Source organism: Mya arenaria, chromosome 8 (assembly GCF_026914265.1).
Source record: "Mya arenaria isolate MELC-2E11 chromosome 8, ASM2691426v1".
In the NCBI taxonomy this organism is placed as follows: Eukaryota; Metazoa; Mollusca; class Bivalvia; order Myida; family Myidae; genus Mya; species Mya arenaria.
This window is the reverse complement of record NC_069129.1, coordinates 64,911,480-64,937,339: the sequence shown is the minus strand read 5'-3', so window position 1 is coordinate 64,937,339 and position 25,860 is coordinate 64,911,480. Positions and strand designations below refer to the sequence as shown.

General features: G+C 36.0%; 1 protein-coding gene across 1 annotated transcript; it reads left to right on the top strand.

Moving 5' to 3' along the window:
- Positions 1–25,508, top strand: LOC128244843 (cystathionine gamma-lyase-like). Its single transcript, XM_052962943.1, has 12 exons — positions 1–359; positions 1,111–1,192; positions 5,142–5,237; positions 6,074–6,183; positions 8,291–8,428; positions 8,908–8,965; positions 15,026–15,103; positions 20,331–20,483; positions 23,126–23,247; positions 23,549–23,601; positions 24,198–24,336; positions 25,001–25,508. The coding sequence occupies exons 1-12, from the start codon at positions 216–218 to the stop codon at positions 25,007–25,009; spliced, it is 1,182 nt and encodes a 393-aa protein (XP_052818903.1). The 5' UTR covers positions 1–215; the 3' UTR covers positions 25,010–25,508.
- The last annotated feature ends 352 nt before the right edge of the window (positions 25,509–25,860 follow it).

Below are 25,860 nucleotides of genomic sequence, written 5' to 3'. Positions count from 1 at the left end.
ATTTACTCAAATTAAAAATAACATATATTCAGCATTTAAGCCGTTGATAAAATAAATAGCTTAAAGTGTATTTTGTATTTATGCTATTTTAAATAAACATTTTTAATATAATTTTATGAGCATCACTTAGGTTTGTAAACAGGGTCAAGGTCACAATTACAGCGCATCAGTTTGGAAATTAGAACACACGGACGACAATCTTCAAAGTGAGGACAATGGAAAACTTCAAACCGTATGACCATTTTGCTACAGATGCCCTTCATGCTGGCCAGGAACCAGAGAAATGGAAATCCATGGCTGTCGTTCCTCCAATTTCCATGTCGACCACGTTCAAACAATTTGGACCCGGAGATCATACGGTAAGAACTGATGTAAAATTGCATCATTCTCACCACGCTATCGCCGACTTAAGTTTTAGTTAGCGTGATGTTTTGAATATTTTAATGAAAATTTGAAAGAGATGTTCATAACAGTTTATCGAGATACACAGGAAAATGACCCCATGCTGTGAGGAATTACGGACCATGGACATTACGGACCAGACATTACGGACCAGATTTAGGGACACTACGGACCAGATTTAGGGACATTACGGATCATCTTCGGAATCTTACGGACCATGATTTAAACATATTTTTTTTTTTAAAATATTCACTCATTAGTTTTTAATTTTTTAATAAATACTTGAATATGAGTGCTCAGTATGACGTTATATCTTCCATAAAACTGTGAAAAATCCCGTGAAGTTCGAATAGAGCATTGATTCAATATAAAACCTTGTGAAATTCCAATAGGTGCAAATTTAAGACCAATGAGTGAATGAATTAAAAAAAAACAACAAATGTTTAAAAACATTATAAATGATGGTCCGTAAGTTTCTGAAAATGGTCAGAAGTATTCCTCATTTAGATCGATATATGTAAGACTCTTTCTCATTGGCTATAGGCAATCGGCACAGTTTGAAAACTCACAGCCAATCAATAAATGCATCAAATTATAGCTCTGGTGTACGAAAATGATTTTTTTATTGAATAGTCACTTGCTTTTATTTTATGAAAGTTATGTGGTATACAACCATATAATTATTTTATTTTTTCATTTATATTTTAGGGGTATGAGTATTCAAGGAGTGGAAACCCGACCAGAAATTGCCTTGAAGAATGCTTAGCCAAACTGGAAAATGCCAAACATGGTAAACTCTCCTTTAGCTGAAGGGACTTCCTCACGTTATATATACATATGGTGACATGTCAGACATTGAAAATATCCGACTGATAAATATTGACCAATTTACAAATATTTTGGCTAACTTTACTTATACCAAATCAAAATTAAACAGTTTTATACAATTTGTGCCTGATGGCTACTTGTTTTTTTCACATAACAGAATTGTGAAAGAAGCAGGTAGTCGTCAATTGTTTCATTCAAAAAGCTGACAACGTTTAGAGTTTATGTATATAACTTAGGGAACATATGTCAGAAAAAATGCTTTTGTTTGCTGAAAGGATTCAGTTATGCGATTGAATATTGAATGGTTTTTAAGCTTAAAAAGAGAAGGAAAATATAGCAGCATGAAATCTGTGAGCCTGTCCTTTAGGTGCTACTTGAGGATCTGTATTCTAGAGTCAGCTAAACCTGGCGCTGGCAATAATTTGTAATAATCCAATCTTAAAAACAGTGCTTTACATATGGACTTGGACTTGATGTGTTGGTCAAGATTGATTGTGAGATGAATTGCATCAGAAACACCAGAGTTATGTCCCTTTTACATTAAAAATAGGTTTACCTATATCTTGTGCATAAAGTAACTTAACATTAATTATCCTATTCTGATGCAACTTGGCTATATCTCTGAGCATATTTTTTTGGTCAAGTTTAATTGTGTGGTAAATCACCTTAGTAACACCAGAGTTATGCCCCTTTTACATTGAAAAATAGCAGGTTTATATTTTGTGCAGACATAAACTGAAGTTATATCCGATCATCTTTAATCTTGCTGACAATGTTTTAGGGCATTGTATACAGGCTAAGTTTGAGTGTAAGATGAATAGCTACTTACAAACACCAGAGTTCTGCCATTTTTACATTAAAACACTGTTGTTGTTTTTTTTTTGTTTTTTTTTGTATGCTACCTTTTATTTTCCCCCGTACATTTATGGTATGCGTGGTTCGGGGTACATTAAAACATTGTTTTATTTGCTTTTGCAGACAATTACTTATTGTAATAATAAGTACTTATCATCCAGTAGTATATTGTAATAATAAGTACTTATCATCCAGTAGTATATTGTAATAATAAGTACTTATCATCCAGTAGTATATTGTAATAATAAGTACATATCATCCAGTAGTATATTGTAATAATAAGTACTTATCATCCAGTAGTATATTGTAATAATAAGTACTTATCATCCAATACCACTGAAACTCAAGTGACAGTGCTTGTGGTCACAGTGTCGAGGTCAAGTTTGATTTGCGATGAATTGTCCCAGTAACACAAAAGTTGTGCATCTTTTACACTGAAATATAGTTGGCTTATTTCATGTTTCGGACAAAGTTTTGCTCCTTTTACAATAGATTGATATTATAATTGGTTTGAGAATGATAGCTGTTCTTGACCAGTGACACATCTAGGTCCATGGAATTTAAGTTTTCTCAATTTCAATTTTTGCGTTCTGGTCCGTGGGATCATTGTTATTTTGACCTTATAGGAATGATAATGACACTAACGGTAACCCGTTGACCGGGGACACCCAATTTTATGACAGGATTACCAAAGCCAATTTGCTAGGGGAACCCATTGGGTCACCAGATAAAAACACTGCCACTGTGGTAATATCATATATATTTTAATTTTTTTGTGCAATGAAAAACAAAAATACAAAAAATATGCTTTATTGATAAATAAACAATCTCTTTATGTATGTATGTATCCTGCCTGGTGCGAAGTCATTGAATGTATTCCGCCTTGGCATTCTCATTACAAGTACATACAGAGAAGCCAGTCTCCTTTAAAAAGAACGTCTTTATCTGATATTTAAGATAACTGTCGGCCCTTAATTTTATGAATGATCGATGAATAATGACATTATTTTAAATAAAGTCGGAACAAAATAACAGACTGGTTCCATTTGTCAAATTTTAGTATGACCGAGATTTCTGCAACACACTTTTGCGATGTGAATTATGTCATTGACCATTGTGATGTAGCGATTTGAAAGCGTTGCTCCAAAGCCATTTCCCACATAGAAATAAAAGCTTGATGAGGAAATGCTTGAAAAGACTATAGATTAATTCTTAGTTTATTTTAAAACAATATATTGTTTAAAAAAAAATTTGCGAGGTTTTGCAGGGCACCCTGTTTTTTTTTTTGGAGGAGGTTATCCTGCGGGTCACCTGAAGATAAAATTAGTGTCCTGTCCTGCTTGATGGTATTGATCATTTTATTTAAAAGACTTTAACTTTTCAAACTTATCTTTTTTTTCAAGATATAGAGATATATATCGTAAGGTCATAGAAATGTCATCTGATCCAGCTGCATTCTTTAGAAATATGGGAGTAAAGAGTTGGTATTAAAAAAAGTAAAATCTAGAATGTTTTTAAATGCCAGTTTCTGAGATGGAAGCTTATTTCAATATTGCTTATTTGTGTATGTAATTGGACGCAGTGCTCTTGACAAAGGCCTTGAGGAGAACCTAGAGAAGTAAGTTACAACCTGACCTCCAGCTGACACTTACTTGTATATTTCAAGTGTATCATTATGACCTGCTAGGGTTTCCTATAGAATGTTTGTATGCATACTTTTCAACATTCAATATCAACTATTTGTTTAATTTATGGCAGAATATCACATAGGCCACATTCTTGCCTCTAGTTTCCAATGATTGTAGTTCATTGTAAAATATTATTTTGAAAACAAATTAGATTGATTGAAATAACATAACCTAGTTTGGTTACAGACATGTCTGTAAAGTATATCACATTTTCTTTGGTAAAATAAATGTCACTTTTAACAGGAACATTTGAATCCTTGAACTGATACCTTGGCTGCTGGTTAAATAAAACCTTTTTGTAACCTTCATTATAAAATGTGATAATGTGTCCATAGGTTAACTTAAGGTTAGTTTGTGTTTGAATGATGAGCTAGGTTCAAATAGTAATTATTGGATAAATATTGGCCAATTAATAAACATTTTGGCTAACTTGACAGGGCTTTTTCTATAGTACCCACGGGTCCAACTATCGGACCCATTCCCAAAGCAAATAAGATATTTTTCCCAAAGTTTTTTTTTTTGTTTTTTTTAGAAATTCTTTTAACCTGTACTTGTTCATTTTCAACATCCTAATAAATTATGTTATGTGAAGTTTTTTTGGTAATTGAACTCAGAAATCTTTGATTTTCATCACTTTTAGAGATCTGAAATCTATTATCTGTCATAGTTTATTTTTCCTTCAAAAGACCCACGATGGCTGAAATATCAATCCTTGGGGGGTAAATATATATTGCAGTTTATTTTCTCTTCAAAAGACCCACAATGGCTGAAATATCAATCCTTGGGGGGTAAATATATATTGCAATAAATCAATATTAAATCATTTCCTAATTCGCAGGAGACTAGACAGCTTTTTCTTTTAACTGTAAAATTTCCCAATTTCGGCATTTTCACGACGCAAAATTTCCCAAAATGTCTTGGGTCTTTTTCCCAAAATGGGCAGAAAAAGCCCTGCTTGACCAAACCAAAGATTTCACCAGTTTTATTGACTGCAGAGGATGCAAAAAATTTTGCCGAATCATATTGTTAATTTGAATACCTTTGTTTCTAAAAAATCTCAAATGATAAGCCATGCTCATTAGCTTCATCTTGGGCCTCAGTCTGTAGTGAAAGCTTGTCCTTGGTAAAAACTAGGTCACTAGGTGAAACTCAGACCAGCAATATATGGCCATCTCTACCCTTATCTCACTCGCCTGTGTTAATAACAGCACCAACAACACCATGTTATTGGTCCCAGATACGATTTGTTTATTTAAAAAAAAAAACATTATGATTGATGATGGCACAGTCTTTACTTAAGCTCAACATGAATTCAGATGCCATTCCATAACCCATGATTTGTTCACCATGTTTTTGTTTTGTTGTCAGGTATGGTGTTTGCGTCAGGCCTGGCTGCCACGAATACGATGACATTCCTTCTGAAGCATGGAGACCACATTATCGGCATGGACGACCTGTATGGAGGTGGGTAACTTGATAGAGCAAGTAATACAGTTGTATCTCATTATACTGATACAGGTAGTAACGTCAGTTGTGGGCTGTGTAATGTCCTGTAAGGTATGTGGAAACTGCAGCTGTAGTATATATATTTATACCAGAACTGCTTGTCTATGGACAATGCATTCAGCCTGGCACATGAACAGTTCTGTTAAATACCCATGCATTGTATGTTAAAGGACTTATGACAAAAAAGTCATCAAGCTTAAGGCTTTTTGGATGTACAAGCCTGAATCCTTGTACTAATGATTGCCAACAACAAATTTCAACAAGCCCTGCTATATAAAATTCATAATTTGGAGCAAGACCGTAAAGCAATATACCAGTGTGGGATTTTTTGAGCTTGTGCTTTTCAACCACTGTAAAATCTTTGAAGATATTCATTTAAAAAGTAAAACATATGTCTTTAAATTCGAACTATATGCAGATGTGTTACTGTGGCTGTTTGATAAAGTATCACTTTGAGGAATTAAACTCTTAGAAGAGATATTGAACAGTTGAACTGCAGTGTTGAAACATATTTTGAGAGCTGTCAAAATAAGACTCTAAGGTAAAAATCTATGAATCTCATTATTTGTTATTTTTTACTAGGCTTATGAAAATGTAACAAGCACCCTTATATACAATTAAAATCTTTTCTTCAAGTATTTAGTATTTTACCAGTGCTTGGCTTGCAGGCATGTGCTGTTAACATTTTACTTATTGTAATAGACTAAAATGCATAAAAATGAAAACAGTTCTCAAGCATTGAAATACCATTATTATGAAATGAATATCACTCTTGAAAATACCTGTGGTTTCAGGGACAAACCGTATGTTCCGTCAGTGCACATCTCGGATGGGTATTGACATCTCAATGGTGGATTGTACCAATCTGTCCAATGTTGAGGCTGCCATCAAACCAAACACCAAGGTAAAACATATTGCCATTTAAAATAATGACATAGTTTTCATTTCGTGTATCATTTTGCATTTTATTTTATTGAACTGACTGGCCTGTTTCCATGTGAACAGTCTAACCTGGTTACATGTGAAGAATCTAACTGTCTGACCTAACAACATGTGAACAGTCTGACCTGGCTACATGTGAACAGACTTACTGTATGACCAGAGTTCTTATGAACTGTGTGACTGGAGAACATGTGAACTTTCTGACCTGATTCCATGTGAACTTTCTGACCTGGTTCCATGTGAACTGTCTGACCTGTTTCCATTTGAACTGTCTGACCTGGTTTCATGTGAACTGTCTGACCTTGTTCCATGTGAACTGTCTGACCTGCTGATTCCATGTGAACTGTCTGACCTGGTTCCATGTGAACTGTCGGACCTGGTTCCATGTGAACTGTCTGACCTGGTTCCATGTGAATGTCTGACCTGGTTCCATGTGAACTGTCTGACCTGGTTCCATGTGAACTGTCTGACCTGAGAAAAATGTGAACTGTCTGACCTGGTTCCATGTGAACTGTCTGACCTGGTTCCATTTGAACTGTCTAGCCTGGTTCCATGTGAACTGTCTGACCTGGTTCCATGTGAACTGTCTGACCTGCTGATTCCATGTGAACTGTCTGACCTGGTTCCATGTGAACTGTCTGACCTGGTTTCATGTGAATGTCTGATCTGGTTCCATGTGAACTGTCTGACCTGGTTGCATGTGAACTGTCTGACCTGAGAAGAATGTGAACTGTCGGACCTGGTTCCATGTGAACTGTCTGACCTGAGAAGAATGTGAACTGTCGGATCTGGTTCCATGTGAACTGTCTGACCTGAGAAGAATGTGAACTGTCTGACCTGAGAAGAATGTGAACTGTCAGACCTGGTTCCATGTGAACTGTCTGACCTGAGATAAATGTGAACTGTCTGACCTGAGAAGAATGCGAACTGTCTGACCTGAGAAGAATGTGAACTGTCTGACCTGAGAAGAATGCGAACTGTCTGACCTGAGAAGAATGTGAACTGTCGGACCTGGTTCCATGTGAACTGTCTGACCTGAGAAGAATGTGAACTGTCTGACCTGAGAAGAATGTGAACTGTCTGACCTGAGAAGAATGTGAACTGTCTGAAATGAAAAGAATGTGAACTGTTTGACATGAGTACAATGTGTACTGTTTGACATGAGTACAATGTGTACTGTCTGACCTGAGAAGAATGTGAACTGTCTGACATGAAAAGAATGTGAACTGTCTGACATGAGTACAATGTGTACTGTCTGACATGAGAACTTGTGCACTGTCTGACCTGAGAAATTGTGTACTGTTTGACCTGAGAAATTGTGTACTGTTTGACCAGAGTACTTGTGAAATGTCTGACCTAAATACATGTGTACTGTTTGACCTGAGAACTTGTGAACTGTCTGACTAGACCTGAGAACTTGTTAACTGTCTGTCCTGAGAACTTGTGAACTGTCTGACCTAAGTACTTGTGAACTGTCTGTCCTGAGAACTTGTGAACTGTCTGACCTGAGCACATGTGAACTGTCTAGGTGAACTGTCTGAGCTGAGTACTTGTGAACTGTCTGACATGAGCACATGTGTACTGTCTGAGCTGAGTACTTGTTAACTGTCTTAGCTTGTTGAATGTGAACTGTCTGACCTGAGGACTTGTTAACTGTCTTGGTGAACTGTCTGAGCTGAGTACTTGTGGACTGTCTGACATGAGCACATGTTTACTGTCTGAGCCGAGTACTTGTTAACTGTCTTAGCTTGTTGAATGTGAACTGTCTGACCTGAGGACTTGTTAACTGTTTGACCTGAGTACTTGTGATTTGTCTGAGCTTGAGAACTCTTTTGCAAGTGAAATGTCTGACCAGTTTGATATAATTACTAAAGAAACAAACTCACAACAGTTCTAGTGTTGAAAAACATGCAACACAATATTATCTCTCACTTGCTATTAAGTAAGTGCTACTGAACATGATTTTTTTATGAAAACCCTTTTTTAAGTTCCATTCCATTCCATTTAAATTGTAGTGGTTATATATGATTCTAGTTGACTAAAAGTGAGTGAATGAACCTTTTTTACAGATGGTGTGGATCGAGACGCCCACCAACCCGACCATGAGAATTGTTGACATCGCTGGGGTCGTGGAAATAGTAAGGAAAAAGGCTACCAAAGACTGCTTCGTTGTAGTGGACAACACATTCATGTCTTCATATTTTCAGGTATATAAAAAAAAATGTTGAAAGATGGAAGGACTAAGCTTGCATGTATTTCCATTGAATTTTGTGTTTTCCATAGTGGCATAAATGTGACATTTATTTCGTGGCCATGACTTACCTTCTTGTTCCTATGACTTACTTATCTTGAGGTTACTACTAATTAATGTGGTGGCCATGACTTAATAACTTGATCCCAGGATTTAAAATGTTGTGGCCACCTCATACTTATTTGTAAGAATGAGTTAGAAAGTTGTGGCCAAGAAATGCAAAAAAAACACTCCTGCCACCATAGTTTTTACCATTCCAATAATTTCCTACATAACTGTATTGCTCTTCTTTACACATTTCTTTCTGACTTGTTCTGATTATACACAAGCTGCATATTTCTTTTAACAAGATTTTAACTACTTCCTCGATTATTTATTGTATTTGAGTCAATATTTGTTCTAGTTTAGTTATATCTGGAATCTTTGTGGTTTCAGAGGCCATTAGACTTGGGAGCAGACATTGTGTTCCACTCATTGACAAAGTACATGAATGGTAAGTTAGCCACTGTTTTCATTGGTAGATAGTTCTGTAAGTCAGCAATTTGATGATTTGTATGCATAATTATTGAAACTTGGAGTTATTTCATCTCTTTTTGACTGAAAACACTGTTAACAAGCTCTATTCAGAACAACAACAACATCAATTAGAACTTAAACTTCATTAGTCTTGTGAATTAAATATCATGTGCTTTTCCTTACTTACCTTAAGTTAACCTTACCACAGGTTACACCAAAAATTGAGTTTTGCTTAGAAAGTTGTGATTTTTACCCCTTATGATCTTTATTGTAACAGGGCCCTGACTATACTGTTATAAGTATTCAATGCATGAGAAGATCATATCTATGAAGGTTTTATATTTGTGCCAATATTGAATTACCTCCCTGACATTGTGTCTTTAATAAGAAAAATTCATATCGATCGATATACAATGCATATGAAAGGAAAAATCATTAATACTTTTAATGAATTGTGTCATTTTAATGAATTGTGTCAGCATTCTTGATTGGTATACATGCCATTTTTAGAGATTTTGAAATAACATTTGCCTGTAATAAAATGTAAACATTCTTTCTCTCAATAATCATGCAATATATATTCAAAATAAATTAAGTGTTGACGCTTGAATGCATTTACTGTATGAAATGTATACATCAACTAGTTTTCAACTACTGGTATGTAAACTATTTGTGAGTTTTTCGTTCAGCCTTAATTTCCTTTCAATGTTTTGCATGTTGTTGACATTTGGTTGACATAGTTTCAGTGCAGAAAGGAGGACATTTCTGTGATAAATGATAAACTTCAACATTTTCATTCAACTTTTCTACTTGTATGACTAAACAATATTTCATGAAACATTTTGCATAAATTACAATCATCAACATGAAATAATACTTAAAATATATCATTTAAAAAGTTAAAAACAAAAAAGGATAGTAAAGTTTAGCTTATTTCAACAAGATTTTATAAAGATAACTTTGACCTTGAAAGATGTAAATGTACAAGTATGACGCGATTCTCTCTGATAGCGAGTACAAGGTATCTCCAAAATAATGAGTTCATGAATAAATTGTCCTCTTATCATCTTCAATGCAGCAATGACTAGTTGGTACTGCATTTAATCTTTAAGTACTGCCATAACTTTATTTGTGTCAAGGTAAACATTTTCAGTCTGTAAGTGTTCCAGATTTTTATCTCAGAGGTGCTCTGCAATCTGGCCACTTGCAAAAACAAATGTCGGTCACAAGACAAAACTGTTCACAATATTCACATGAAACCTCTGACAATAGATAGATAGATACGTTTTATTCCTCCAGTAACGGAGAGCATAACATATTTACAAGTATAATATAAAACATAGATATACAATTATTATGTACATAATAAACGTTAATTTTCAAAAGTCATAACGTGCATACATGTAGCATGGTAACAAGTTGCACAAAAACGCCATGGATCACATAAGCCTAAAACATGTAAGCATAGCTCAAGCTTTCCTAGCTACAAGTAAGTTAATCAACGCCTTTGCAATTGGCTGAAACATAAAACAATTATGAGAATTTGTTGTTGCAAATTGAAACACCTTTGCGCACTGGCCTTTATGAGGTTTAAGAATTATACACTTAAAAGCATCCACGCCACAGCAGTGAATTATGCTATCCCACAAGGCCCTAAGCTCTTCTTCTTTTTTGTGGCAAAAGCATATTAAATGTTCAGTATGACCTTCGACCATCAGATTACACGCTTTACACTCAGTCTGGAATGACCTTGACACAAACATACCCGTTAAGTTCATAAGCGTCGTACATGTTTTCTGGAGACGAGGGCTACTTCTAACCACAAACCATAGCGGCGAACATTTGTACTGCGTAATGATGTTTTGCAGGGCCCTTGTCACTAGAAGATTTCGTCATGTTATCATACATTATTGCTTTCACGGGCATCATAACATTTCTCTGAAGGATCCTTTTCCAGGATACCTTATTTGGGAAATCACCAGAACTAATATATACGTTTAGATACTCAACGAGACTGTATTTTTGGAGTAACTTATATATGTCCGGTAGAAATCCAGTCTTCTGTTTATCACCATTCATGAAAAGTAGAAGTCTGTGTACGAATATTTGTTTCGCCAGATAATGGCATGGTAACAAGCACAGTTGGCCTAGAAATTGGAGTTTTCGATACTCAATTATTATTTCAACTGGTGTCATGTCTAGCGTACAAAGCGCTAAGTTCGTAGACATATATTTTTGAAAATGTTGCATATGTTTGACACAAAAGCGATGGGCAAGTTCTAGTTTATGAATATCGTCCTTAGAATAAACACTCCACATTTCACAGCCGTATAAGGCTTTTGGTAGGATAACGGATATATAAATAGTTCTCAGCGTTACCGCACTCATCATGTCCGGATGTATCCCACTGTTAATAATACTAAAATATATCCCACGGAGTTTCACACTTGCACTGTTGGAATGTTGGAAATGCTCTCTTTATATGCCCTTTCATAAAAGCTAAAGGGCAAGTGGCATCCATTATGTTGTCTCATCAATAACTTAAGAAGCCTGTCTCCAATCATCACCAAATTTATTCAGAATGTGTATGGCATTATTTCTTGGACAAGTTTGATAACCAGTCACTCAGGAGTTATTGCCCTTGAATTATACATTTACCTAAAATCAAATCAATAATTTAAGAAGCTTTTATCCAATGATTACCAAATTTGGTTAGAATGTGTGTTGAAAGAACATCTCTGTCAGGTTCAATAACAAGCCATGTAGCCCCAATCTCTTCACAGTTATGACTCATTAATTGGCTACAACTGTATTTACAGGTTACTATACATGTATAACAGGGCTTCTAAAATTTTGGAACCTCAATTAGAGTCCGGACCGGCGACAACCCCCCCCCCCAAAAAAAAAAGAAAGACCTGTTCAAAAGTCCGATTATTTAAAAATGTCACACATTTTCGCGACGTCTTTTCTGACAATATTTTTTCGTGGCCATTCGTAAGAGGGCTCTAGAGTGGCATAGCCAATTCAGATAGTCATTGATACAAGCTTAATTCAAATGAGATTTTCATCGAGTTCTGCGGTGTTTCTAATAAGAAAGACTGCGATCGTAATTAACTGTGGCTGTCAGGAAGCGGTCAGACGACAAAAAGTGAAACAGTATTATGATTTATTTGCTTAATGCATCTACAGTGGGTCATCATTCAACTGAATAATAATATATATCTAGATTTATAATTGGGGCTTCAAGCTATAAGTGTAATATCGACAACGAGTTTTTCATTACTGCAAATTAAAATGACGCAAGCGGCGCACCCAGCTTCCAGACTATGTAGTTAATCAAGGGTGTCGCTGTTGATATCCTATATATATATATATATATATATATATATATATATATATATATATATATATATATATATATATATATATCTAAATATATATATATATATATGACTAGGTTAATTTATTTGGATTTTTAATGCTTTCATGGATTAACAATGACATCTGCATTTATCTTTAAAACCGTTTTTAACCAGCAATGGTTCTTTGTTACTATTTAAATTTAACAGTTTGGTAATCAACAAACGGATATAGCATGTAATGATCGACGACGATATAGCATAATTATTCATATTGCCATGTGAAAATATGGACCAATTCAAACACTTAAGTAGGAAAGCTGCAAGCACACATTTAACATAGTTTGTTTAATTGTGTCTTCTGTAACCTACCAATACACATGATTAGACCGATTGCATGTGTCTGCTAATAATCGGATATGCTATAGAGTGATCAGCGTAGCGGAAAAAGCAGCTGGTCGCATTAGTCTTATGGTAACTAAGACACATTTATGATCTATTGGGGGTAGTTTTGAATGTGCGAATGACCCATGAATATTTGAGTATTACACTATTCAAAGGTGACCTTGAAAGCAAAGTTGACAATTCCTGGACCTATGGTCATCAAACTTGACATGAAGGTTGGGCCTGACCAGTAGATGACCCCTCTTGACTTAGGGGGTCATCGGGCCAAGGTCAAGGTCACAGTAACCTTTATAAAAAAACTTTAACAAATCTTCTCCCAGTGATATCTCAACAATGCTTGAACCTATGATCATCAAACTTGACATGGAAGTTGGGCCTGACCAGTAGATGACCCTTATTGATTTAAGGAGTCATCGGGTCAAAGGTCAAGTTCACAGTGACCTTGAATGCGTAAATGTTTCAAGTGATAACTCGACAATGCCTAGACATATAGACATCAAACTTGATATGGAAGTTGGGCCTGACCAGTAGATAACCCCTATTGTTTTTTGGGGTGATCGGGCCAAAGGTCAAGGTCACTGTGACATTGAATGGTAAAAGGTTGTCGGAGTGATAACTCGACAATTCCTGCACCCATGGCCCTCATACTTGACTTGGAGGTTGGGCCTGACCATTAGATGACTTTTATTGATTTTAGGAGTCATCGGGTCAAAGGTCAAGTTCACAGTGACCTTGAATGCGAAAATGTTTCGAGTGATAACTCGACAATGCCTGCACCCATGGCCCTCAAACTTGATTTGGAGTTGTGTCTGACCTGTAGATGACCCCTTATGATTTTAGGGGTCATCTGGCCAAAGGTCAAGGTCACAGTTACCTTGAACGAAAAAAGCTTGTCTGTGTGATAATTTGTCAATGCCTGCACCCATGGCCCTTAAACTTTTGGTTTTTGGTGAACAGCATGTATTTTTAGGTCATAGTCAAAGGTCATGGTCATAACACATTCAATCCACACACTTTGAATGGTCATAATCTTAAAACTCCCTCAACGGCATCTCATGTCAATTACAAATCAGCTGTCAATTTGGTCCATGCATATTTCATTCAATTGTCCGTCAGGGGGGGCATAATGTTTGACAAACATTTCTTGTTTTTACACTTTTTGAAACTGAAATTGGTCTGGCTTGGTCGAAATTGGTCCAGACTGGCAAATTGCCGGTTTTTAGAAGCCCTGATGTATTACCAGCCCAACTGCATTCATACCCCGATAATGACATCAATCACCGATTCATTTCTTAAATGGCAAACTGTCTGTCAAGGCCTTGTGGGGGCAATTGTCACATACCTTTGACAGTTCTTGTTGAAAAGGTTTTTGTTTTATAACTGAATACCGTTAGTCATGATAACACTCAAAGTAGTGTTTGAAAATCGGACTCCATTGCTATCAATAATCGAATCGGACCAGGCAGTTCGATTTACTATTGGAAAATAATCGAAAGTTCATAACATCAGTAAGAAATACATTCTTTATACATAGTATCATTATTATCATTTAACTTGGAATCAGTACCTGTGATGCTATAGTCATGTTTTTTTGTAATAGTAAGTAAATTTCCATAACCTTTTTCTGTCTTTAATGACTAAACGTAAAAACAACATAACAACACAACACATACTTAATAATTGCACACCAATTGCAAAATAATGCACACCGCATCAAGTGAATTATCTTAGCATTTTATCAATGTAAAAGCATATTCAGTATTTGTGAACCAGCTTAACATTTATTAACCTCTTATATTGAATATTTCATTAGAATATCTTAATTTCATAAAACTTTCACGAAAATGTAAATTAGTAAGATAGAGATGATACCAAAAAAGGTTTCAAAAACAGAATGCATCGAGCCGGGATTCCCGGTATTTGCAGGTAAGACCGGACTCACTACACCATAAAAACATGTTATTGAAGAATGTTTTATGAAAAATATATCAACAATTAAAAACAAAAGCAAAAGTGTTTACATTCACCGCATTTGTGTCGACTTTTACTACTACAAAACAAAATAAAATGTAGTTACCTAAAGTAACATTAACGACATCGATTTTGGACAACCACTATCGATTGTCGCCGACATAGCATTGTCAGCGACGATTAATCGATTGTACTCGATAATCGTTTCATCACTTACTCAAAGTTTGGTAGCTACGGTATCAAAGTCTTGGGTGTTTACAAATCTAGCTGTATGTCCAATATTTTTGTGTGTCGTATTGCAGGTCACTCTGACACGGTGATGGGCTGTGCCTGCACAAACAGTGATGATCTACATGAGAAGCTCCGCTTCCTACAGAATGGTAAACATACACTAGCTTTATAAATGTTTTGTTGCCATTTGTAGCCTGACATGGTGGTGTGACATGGTGGTGTTTCTGTTACTTGTTGTTTTTAACTCATCTTTTTTTCAAAGAAATAAAAGTCAAAGTATTTTCATAGCCTTGGTGTCAATGTCTGCATCGTTATTGTCATAGCCTTGGTGTCATTGTCTGCATCGTTATTGTCATAGCCTTGGTGTCATTGTCTGCATCGTTATTGTCAAAGCCTTGGTGTCATTGTCTGCATTGTTTTTGTCCTAGCCTTGGTGTCATTGTCTGCATCGTTATTGTCATAGCCTTGGTGTCATTGTCTGCTTCGTTATTGTCATAGCCTTGGTGTCATTGTCTGCTTCGTTATTGTCATAGCCTTGGTGTCATTGTCTGCATCGTTTTTGTCCTAGCCTTGGTGTCATTGTCTGCATCATTATTGTGCTAGACATTGTGTCATTGTCTGCTTCGTTATTGTCATAGCCTTGGTGTCATTGTCTGCAACGTTATTGTCATAGCCTTGGTGTCATTGTCTGCATCGTTATTGTTCTAGCCTTGGTGTCATTGTCTGCTTTGTTATTGTCATAGCCTTGGTGTCATTGTCTGCTTTGTTATTGTCATAGCCTTGGTGTTATTGTCTGCATCGTTATTGTCATAGCCTTGGTGTCATTGTCTGCATCGTTATTGTTCTAGCCTTGGTGTCATTGTCTGCTTCGTTATTGTCAAAGCCTTGGTGTCATTGTCTGCTTCGTTATTGTCATAGCCTTGGTGTCATTGTCTGCTTCGTTATTGTCATAGCCTTGGTGTCATTGTCTGCATTGTTATTGTCATAGCCTTGGTGTCATTGTCTGCATCGTTATTGTTCTAGCCTTGGTGTCATTGTCTGCATCGTTATTGTCATAGCCTTGGTGTCATTTTCTGCATCGTTATTGTTCTAGCCTTGGTGTCATTGTCTGCATCATTATTGTTCTAGCCTTGGTGTCATTGTCTGCTTCGTTATTGTCCTAGCCTTGGTGTCATTGTCTGCATCGTTATTGTTCTAGCCTTGGTGTCATTGTCTGCATTGTTATTATCATAGCCTTGGTGTCATTGTCTGCATCGTTATTGTTCTAGCCTTGGTGTCATTGTCTGCAACGTTATTGTCATAGCCTTGGTGTCATTGTCTGCATCGTTATTGTTCTAGCCTTGGTTTCATTGTCTGCTTCGTTATTGTCATAGCCTTGGTGTCATTGTCTGCATTGTTATTGTTCTTGCCTTGGTGTCATTGTGTGCATCGTTTTTGTCCTAGCCTTGGTGTGATTGTCTGCATCGTTTTTGTCCTAGCCTTGGTGTCATTGTCTGCATTGTTTTTGTCCTAGCCTTGGTGTCATTGTCTGCATTGTTATTGTTCTAGCCTTGGTGTCATTGTCTGCATCTTTATTTTCCTAGCTGCCTACCCTTTTTGTGTCGCCTGAAAAGACGACATATAGGGGTTACTTTTGTCGGCGGCGGCGGCGGCGGCGTCCGCGTCCCATTTTCACTTGTCCGGGGTATATCTCCTAAACTATTAGTGGTATCAACTTGAAACTTCATATGTACATAGATCTAATTGAGGGCAAGTGCAGTGCACAAGAACTGTTACTCTTGCTTCCATATTTTTAGAGTTTTGCCCTTTGTTATTTTTCATGCTTAAAATTTTGTCCGGGGCATATCTTGTAGAATATAAGAGTTATCAACTTGAAACTTCATATGTAGATAGATCTCATGGAGGGCAAGTGCAGTGCACAATAACAGTAACTCTTGCTTTCTTAGTTTTAAAATTATTGCCCTTTGTTAATTTTCATGCTTAAAGTTTTGTCCGGGGCATATCTTGAAGAATATAAGAGGTATCAACTTGACACTTCATAGCTAGACAGATCTCATTGAGGGCAAGTGCAGTGCACAATAACAGTAACTCTTGCTTTCTTAGTTTTAAAGTTATTGCCCTTTGTTAATTTTCATGCTTAAAGTTTTGTCCGGGGCATATCTTGAAGAATATAAGTGGTATCAACTTGAAACTTCATAGCTAGATATATCTCATTGAGGGCAAGTGCAGTGCACAATAACAGTAACTCTTGCTTTCTTAGTTTTAAAATTATTGCCCTTTTTTAATTTTCATGCTTAAAGTTTTGTCCGGGGCATATCTTGAAGAATATAAGAGGTATCAACTTGAAACTTCATAGCTAGATAGATCTCATTGAGGGCAAGTGCAGTGCACAAGAACTGTTACTCTTGCTTCCATATTTTTAGAGTTTTGCCCTTTGTTATTTTTCATGCTTAAAGTTTTGTCCGGGGCATATCTTGTAGAATATAAGAGTTATCAATTTGAAACTTCATATGTAGATAGATCTCATGGAGGGCAAGTGCAGTGCACAATAACAGTAACTCTTGCTTTCTTAGTTTTAAAATTATTGCCCTTTGTTAATTTTTATGCTTAAAGTTTTGTCCGGGGCATATCTTGAAGAATATAAGAGGTATCAACTTGAAACTTCATAGCTAGACAGATCTCATTGAGGGCAAGTGCAGTGCTCAATAACAGTAACTCTTGCTTTCTTAGTTTTAAAGTTATTGCCCTTTGTTAATTTTCATGCTTAAAGTTTTGTCCGGGGCATATCTTGAAGAATATAAGAGGTATCAACTTGAAACTTCATAGCTAGATATATCTCATTGAGGGCAAGTGCAGTGCACAATAACAGTAACTCTTGCTTTCTTAGTTTTTAAGTTATTGCCCTTTGTTAATTTTCATGCTTAAAGTTTTGTCTGGGGCATATCTTGAAGAATATAAGAGGTATCAACTTGAAGCTTCATAGCTAGATAGATCTCATTGAGGGCAAGTGCAGTGCACAAGAACCGTTACTCTTGCTGCCATATTTTTTAGAGTTTTGCCGTTTGTTATTTTTCATGCTAAAAGTTTTGTCCGGGGCATATCTTGTAGAATATAAGAGTTATCAACTTGAAACTTCATATGTAGATAGATCTCATGGAGGGCAAGTGCAGTGCACAATAACAGTAACTCTTGTTTTCTTAGTTTTAAAATTATTGCCCTTTGTTAATTTTCATGCTTAAAGTTTTGTCTGGGGCATATCTTGAAGAATATAAGAGGTATCAACTTGACACTTCATAGCTAGACAGATCTCATTGAGGGCAAGTGCAGTGCACAATAACAGTAACTCTTGCTTTCTTAGTTTTAAAGTTATTGCCCTTTTTTAATTTTCATGCTTAAAGTTTTGTCCGGGGCATATCTTGAAGAATATAAGAGGTATCAACTTGAAACTTCATATATAGATATATCTCATTGAGGGCAAGTGCAGTGCACAATAACAGTAACTCTTGCTTTCTTAGTTTTAAAGTTATTGCCCTTTGTTAATTTTCATGCTTAAAGTTTTGTCCGGGGCATATCTTGAAGAATATAAGAGGTATCAACTTGAAACTTCATAGCTAGATAGATCTCATTGAGGGCAAGTGCAGTGCACAAGAACTGTTACTCTTGCTGCCATATTTTTAGAGTTATTGCCCTTTGTTAATTTTCTTGCTTAGGTTTTGTCCGTGGCATATCTCGTAAACTATAGGAGGTTTCAACCTGAAACTTATTCCGTAGGTATATCTGATTGAGGGTTCAAATGCCACCTACACTTGAAAGTTAAATGGCATCATCATTGTCTATAAATGAATAAAATGCCAATCTAACTGCTATAATGTCGACAGTAAATAATTCGTCAGGCGACACATCCGACTTGCGGAGTTCTAGTTTTGACTGAAGATTTACATCAAAGATGAGCTTTGGAGTGCGCTCCAAGGCACTCTTGTCGATTACCATTTTCAAATCAGCTCTCTGTGTGTTTTTGTGTTTAATTAGTTTAAGAAAAGATAATGTAACATTTTGCATTTCTTGTGATTATTATGCCCCCTTTTGAAAAAAGTGGGGTATATTGTTTTGCACATGTCGGTCGGTCGGTCGGTCGGTCGGTCGGTCTGTCTGTCTGTCGGTCGGTCGGTCGGAATACCAAATGGTTTCCGATCAATAACTTGAGAACGCTTTGACCGAGGGACCTCATACTTGGTATGTGTATTGGTCATCACCAGCAGATGAACCCTATTGATTTTGAGGTCAGTGGGTCAAAGGTCAAGGTCAGTGTGACCTTTACATGAAAAACGGTTTCCGATCAATAACTTGAGAACGCTTTGACCCAGGGAACCTCATACTTGGTAGGTGTATTGGTCATGACCAGCAGATGAACCCTATTGATTTTGAGGTCAGTGGGTCAAAGGTCAAGGTCAGTGTGACCTTAACATGAAAAACGGTTTCCGATCAATAACTTGAGAACGCTTTGACCCAGGGACCTCATACTAGGTAGGCTTATTGGTCATGACCAGCAGATGAACCCTATTGATTTTGAGGTCAGTGGGTCAAAGGTCAAGGTCAGTGTGACTGTAAGCTGAAAAAAGGTTTTCTGATTGTCCATATTTTTTTAATGCATGCACAGATGATTGGGATTGATGTATAAATGTTTGTATAGAAATGATTTTCTTTTATGTTACTATTTTAGTTGGGCATTTATTTGCCTTCTTAAGTTATCATAAGTAAAGTGCATCTTATGCAATTTTGGAGAAAATTTGCCTCAAGCTCCTCTATCCACTAAGTGCCATGTTTGTTTCAAACTAAGATAGATGATCATCAAGGATATATTTTCTTCAGTAAAGTTTTAAAGTAAGAGTATTGTTCTGATATTTGTCTTATATAGTAGACAGTAGAAATTTATATGTCACTAAATGCATGAGTTGAAGTATCAGTTTTCAGTGAACATCTAGTTTAATTATGCCCCCCTTCGAAGCAGAGGGGTTATATAATTGCTTTGCACATGTCGGTCGGTCTGTTGGAAGACCAAAGCTTGTCCGAGTGATAACTCAACAATTCCCGGACCTATGGTCATCAAACTTGACATGAAGATTAGGTATGACCAGTAGATGACCTGCCTCATATGCATCCAATGACAAATCAGCTGTCATTTCAGTCCATGCATATTTCATTCAATTGTCCAAATATTTCTGGCAACTTGGCGCTCAGGGGGCATAATGTTTGACAAACATCTCTTGTTTTTATTAATAGTTTCTAATTTTTTTAACAATTTAACACAATTTGCAATTTTTAATGAACAAATATTACTATCCGAAGTGTATCAATAGTCTTGTTTTTTTTCTTCAGCTATTGGCCCCGTTCCATCTCCGTTTGACAGTTTCCTGGTGAACCGAGGCCTCAAGACATTGCACATCCGCATGAAGGAACACATGAAAAACGGCCTTGCGGTCGCCAACTTTCTTGAGGCAGACCCACGTGTTGAGAAAGTCATTCACCCTGGTTTGTACAAGAATCTTAAACGGATTGTTTTAGGCTTAATTTTCATCTTGCTTTTACTTCATCTTGTTGTAGTTGTAAATCCATGAATCACTATAGATTTGATGGTGCAAGAATTTATGTCTCTTATTTTACGCTACTAAAAATACTAAGGAATAAAATAACAATGATATCAGCGTAGTACATTTGCTGGTATACATAGTTTTTCTTCTTTTCTGTCAAAGCAACTAAAAAAACATGATAGGAGAAGTAGAATTAATAATGAAGAAGTTTAACATATTTCACCTTTTTAGCTCGACTATTCGAAGAATAGGTGGGCTATACTACTCACCCCAGCGTCGTCGTCCGGTTAAAGTTTTAGGGCAAGTTGGGATTTTCGCCAATACCCTACATTCAATTGACTTAATACTTCACACAGTTGTTCAGGGCCATCACATGATGAGGTTAGATAACTCCATATTATTCTTTACATAGATTATGGCCCCTGATTGACTATTGAACTTGGGTTACAGTTTTAGGGCAAGTTGGAATATTTATTAATAACTTCTATATCCTTTGTTTAATTGACTTAATACTTCAAACAGTTGTTCAGGACCATCACACAATGAGGTTACATAACTCCATATTATCCTAAATTACAAATTATGGCCCCTGATTGACTTAGGTTAAAGTTTTAGGGCAGGTTAAAGTTTTAGGGCAAGTTGGGATTTTCACTTAAAACTCTAATACCATTCATTCAGTTGACTTAATACTTCACACAGATGTTCAGAGCCATCACATTATGAGGTTAGATAACTCCATATTATCTTTTATACAAATTATGGCCCCTGATTGACTATGGAATTTAGGTTAAAGTTTTAGGGCAGGTTGGGATATTGTTTAATAACTTATATACCCTTCATTCAATTGACTTAATACTTCACACAATTGTTCAGGACCATCACCCAATGAGGTTACATGACTCCATATCCTTAATACAAGTTACGGCCCCTGATTGACTTAGGTTAAAGTTTTAGGCAACTAAAAGTTAAGGGCAAGTTGGGATTTTAAAAAAACCCTTCTATACCATTCATTAAATGCACTTAATAAAATTCAAAATTATTTATGACCATCTTACAACAAGAAACATAACTCCGTTTTAAGCCTAAATACAAAATATGGCCCTTGATTTTTTTTGATTTTTTAATTATTTTTTTTACTTTCCTTTGAAAGGCATATTTGTATATTCTTAACCACATTTTCATAAGGGGAAATCAAGTTATTTGAATGACTTGTGTCATTGTTTGGGCAGGCTGGTGGGAGGGCAGGATCAAAGTCACCTTATGCATCGAATAATTTTAGTTAGGTTTGACATAAAGAGACCAAACTTGGTATTATTACATCGTTATTGTATTCTAAGTCAAAGCAGCGTAGTCGAGCGCGCTGTCTTACGACGGCTCTTGTTTTTAATTAGACTGGTATTTAATGGTATTTAGGTCAGTTGCATTGGTAAAAGAATTCACTTAATCTAAAAGGAGTGAAACAGACTTTCAAACTGTTAAACGTTTTTACTTATATAAGACGAGGTTCAGCAGGGACTGGCAACAAAATACCAATAATCTTTCATATCACTCCTATGTGTATATTAGTTGGACGCATGTTAGATTTACAGTTTTCTTTTTTATACATAAGTTGTAAATAGATTCCATGAAATTAGTAAACATGTACAGATACTTGTACGCATTCTTTCTTGAACAGAAATGAAAACAATGAGAGCCATGCTGATATTTGTAAATAATACTGCTCTGTTCAGGCAATATTGAAGTTTTGAGTGTACATGGCTAATTTCATGACCATAACCTTGTCTCATAAAGAAAATGGTAAAAAAAGCAAGTAACCAGACAGACTTTTATCAAGATTACTTTTAAAAGAATTAAACCCATCCGCCATACCAGTATGCCGGTCTGTTACCCTTGTGCAAGCTTGTTACTGCTTGAACAAGTACCAGTGTGCCGGTCTGTTTTCTGTGTGCAAGCATGTGTATGCTTTAACAAATACCATTGTGACAGTCTGTTTTCCGTGTGCAAGCATGTTTAAGCTTTAACAAATACCAGTGTGACAGCCTGTGTTCCCTGTCCAAGCATGTTTAAGCTTTAACAAATACCATTGTGACGGTCTGTTTTCTGTGTGCAAGCATGTTTAAGCTTTAACAAATACCATTGTGATGGTCTGTTTTCTGTGTGCAAGCATGTTTAAGCTTTAACAAATACCATTGTGACGGTTTGTTTTCCCTGTGCAAGCTTGTTTAAGCTTTAACAAATACCATTGTGACGGTCTGTTTTCCGTGTGCAAGCATGTTTATGCTTTAACAAATACCAGTGTGACGGTCTGTTTTCTGTGTGCAAGCATCTTTATGCTTTTACAAATACCAGTGTGCTGGTCTGTTTTCTGTGTGCAAGCATGTTTATGCTTTAACAAATGCCAGTATGCTGGTCTGTTTTCTGTGTGCAAGCATGTTTATGCTTTAACAAATACCAGTGTGACAGCCTGTTTTCCGTGTGCAAGCATGTATATGCTTTAATAAATACCCTTGTGACAGCCTTTTTTCTGTGCGTCTTTTGCAAATATAACATACACATGTGTGACAGCCTGTTTTCTATGTGCAGGTTTGAAGTCTCACCCCCAGTATGAGCTGGCCAAGAAGCAGATGATCGGCTACAGTGGCATGGTCTCCTTCTATATCAAGGGAGGGCTGGACCAGGCCTCCACATTCCTCAAAAATCTCAAGGTACAGCACATAGGGAGGGATGATTGGTATTGGTAGATCAGTTGTGTTTTATATATGATTTTTCAGAAAGAAATGTATGATACATAAACAACTCTGTTTATTTGGGTCATAGGCATGACAAAGTATACATTTGTTTCTATCTGCTGTTAGTTGGACTTTAGTTTGTCTATCTGCTGTTAGTTGAATTTTAGTTTGAACTGCTGTAATCGTGCACGTTCATATTTCAGATATGACTTAATAAATGTTAAAATCTTGGCTATTGAGAATGATGATATTGAAATTAAATTTTTTTCATTTGTAGGTGTTCACCCTTGCTGAAAGTCTTGGTGGCTTTGAGAGTTTGGCTGAACTTCCGTAAGTGTATTGTTCTTATTAATATGTAAAAGAGTCGGACTTGTTCGGGTAAATAATTGGTCTCCTGAAATTTCAATGTGTTTTAAGGTACATATCTTGTATTTTGTATCAAAGAAATAGTTTGAATACGTTCTATCCTCTTAAAGAAATTTTAAGTTTTATGAACCAGAATTGTTTTTCGGGATGTCAACAAATATATCTTAATCTGTCAGCCAGTGTTAAAGTAGGATATTAATGGGGAAATTTGATGCAGTAGTTATACGCTTCAGAACTTTCGATAAACATGTATTGTTGATTAAATCAATTGTAATGACATCAATTAACACCCCACTGATAAGCTTGCACTTTAAAGTAAACCTCCGACCACCTTTAATTGTTGTGACATGCCTAATTGGGATAATACCAGCATGCTGCATGTCTTGACATTATGTTTGAATGGAAAGAGCATTTGAATATTAGTTCAGCAATTTAAGTGATGTCAGCAACCAAAATGGGTCTGGGGGGAAATACTGGTCTTAAAACTGTACAATATATAACAGTTAGATGGCAAATCTTGCTTAAATCCAAATCACAACATGTCAATATTTTTCTCACAGTTCCATCATGACCCACGCATCAGTGCCACCGGAAGACCGTGTCAAGCTTGGAATCTCTGACAACCTGATTCGACTCTCTGTAGGAATTGAGGATGAACAGGATCTGGTCAAAGACGTCGAACAGGCCCTCAAGGCTGCGGTATGTAGAAACATTCCTGCAGGGATGGGAAGATGGGAATGGGGGGGTGGGGGAGGGGAGGGCCTGGTCAATGACCAAAGGAAGCTTCTAAATTTGCTGAATCTTCTTTGATACTAATTTTACAATTCAAATGTCTTCATTCACAGTCATATGATGTTGTATTGTGATTAAAATTATTAGAGTTGAGGCAATATTAGTAACAAAGCAATAGTAAACACTGTAAGAAAAAATTAGTATAATTGAAATAACTTTTTTAGCTCTTGATCTTTGTTTTCAAATGTATATATAGATGTTGTTGAACTGGTTTAGCCTTTTTTCAAGGTGGGCCTGGTGGTTTATGTTGTTTTGACAGTTACCAACTGTCTAGGAGGTAGAATTACTCATAAAAACGTGTTACTCACGTTAGCCAGGTGTCTTACAGTACGAATAGCATGTGTATATAAAGTGCAAACACTGAAAACTATAGAAACAAAACAACAATATGTTGACCATAAAAGCTATGTTTAGATTTCTATAAATATGTTAAAGTAAACAACAAAATGAAAACCCAGAATACATGACTTGTTTTGTTTGTATATATCTGTCTAATCTACACAAATGTAGATGTAAACAAGATTCCGCATTGTTCAATCATTGTTACGGTAATAAATACATATCTTTACAGGTGCCGTAGTTGCTCCAAACACTCAAGACAACACAACCACTACGGACACCATCATTTCAAATAGAATCCAATCATTCAAGAAACTGCCAGCCTTCCTCATTCCAGGATGCCTATGTTATGTACTTTGTTCCTAAGACAGTAATGCAATTTACATTAATGTCAGTATTCACCTGCTCAATGTTTGTTATTTTCAGTCCTTTCATAGCTTGTCTGTTTTTCAGAATATCTTTTTAGGTATTGTTAAAGCTGTCTTTGTCCAACCTGGCCAAGCTGAAAAAACGTTTTAAGATATTTAAATGAAATTTGGTGCATATTTTGACAGAGACAAAGTGAACAGTACAGCAAGGCCCATAACTTTGGCTTCAATAGTGGTACAGTAATGTCCCTTGATCAAATTAAAAAAAATCAGACAAGCTCTAGAGTTCACTTTTAAAATGTAAAATGTACTTACGGTAATATAATGATTTTTACTGATATGTTTTATGTAACAATTATTCCTTGAACCTTTTACCTGCATTTTTTTTCTTTATCATGTTAATTACCTCCAAAATTTCAGTATTATTTGTAACATCTATATAAATACAAAATTGCAGTGCTACATAAGTGTAAATATTAAATACTTAATTGATTGGGTGAAATATTTAGTAATTGGTGGTTATGAGTGGTTTGCATCAGTTGTTAGCGTTGAAGTTAACGGTGGATTTGCCATTTCTTTCATGTTGAAAGATTTAAAATGCACGTACAGGAAGTGCTATGATGTAGAGGTTATATTATGATTATAAAAAATGTTGGTGTTCATCTTCATATCTACTGTACTCATTAATTTGGGGTGTTTCAAGGTTCTTTTTTGTATGCATATA

Bases quoted from the DNA above. Each gene is read 5' to 3' on its own strand.
- LOC128244843 (XM_052962943.1), top strand. From the start codon at position 216: ATGGAAAACTTCAAACCGTATGACCATTTTGCTACAGATGCCCTTCAT. The intron at 1,193-5,141 runs GTAAACTCTCCT...TTTTGTTGTCAG, and splicing joins ACTGGAAAATGCCAAACATG to GTATGGTGTTTGCGTCAGGC. The intron at 6,184-8,290 runs GTAAAACATATT...CCTTTTTTACAG, and splicing joins CCATCAAACCAAACACCAAG to ATGGTGTGGATCGAGACGCC.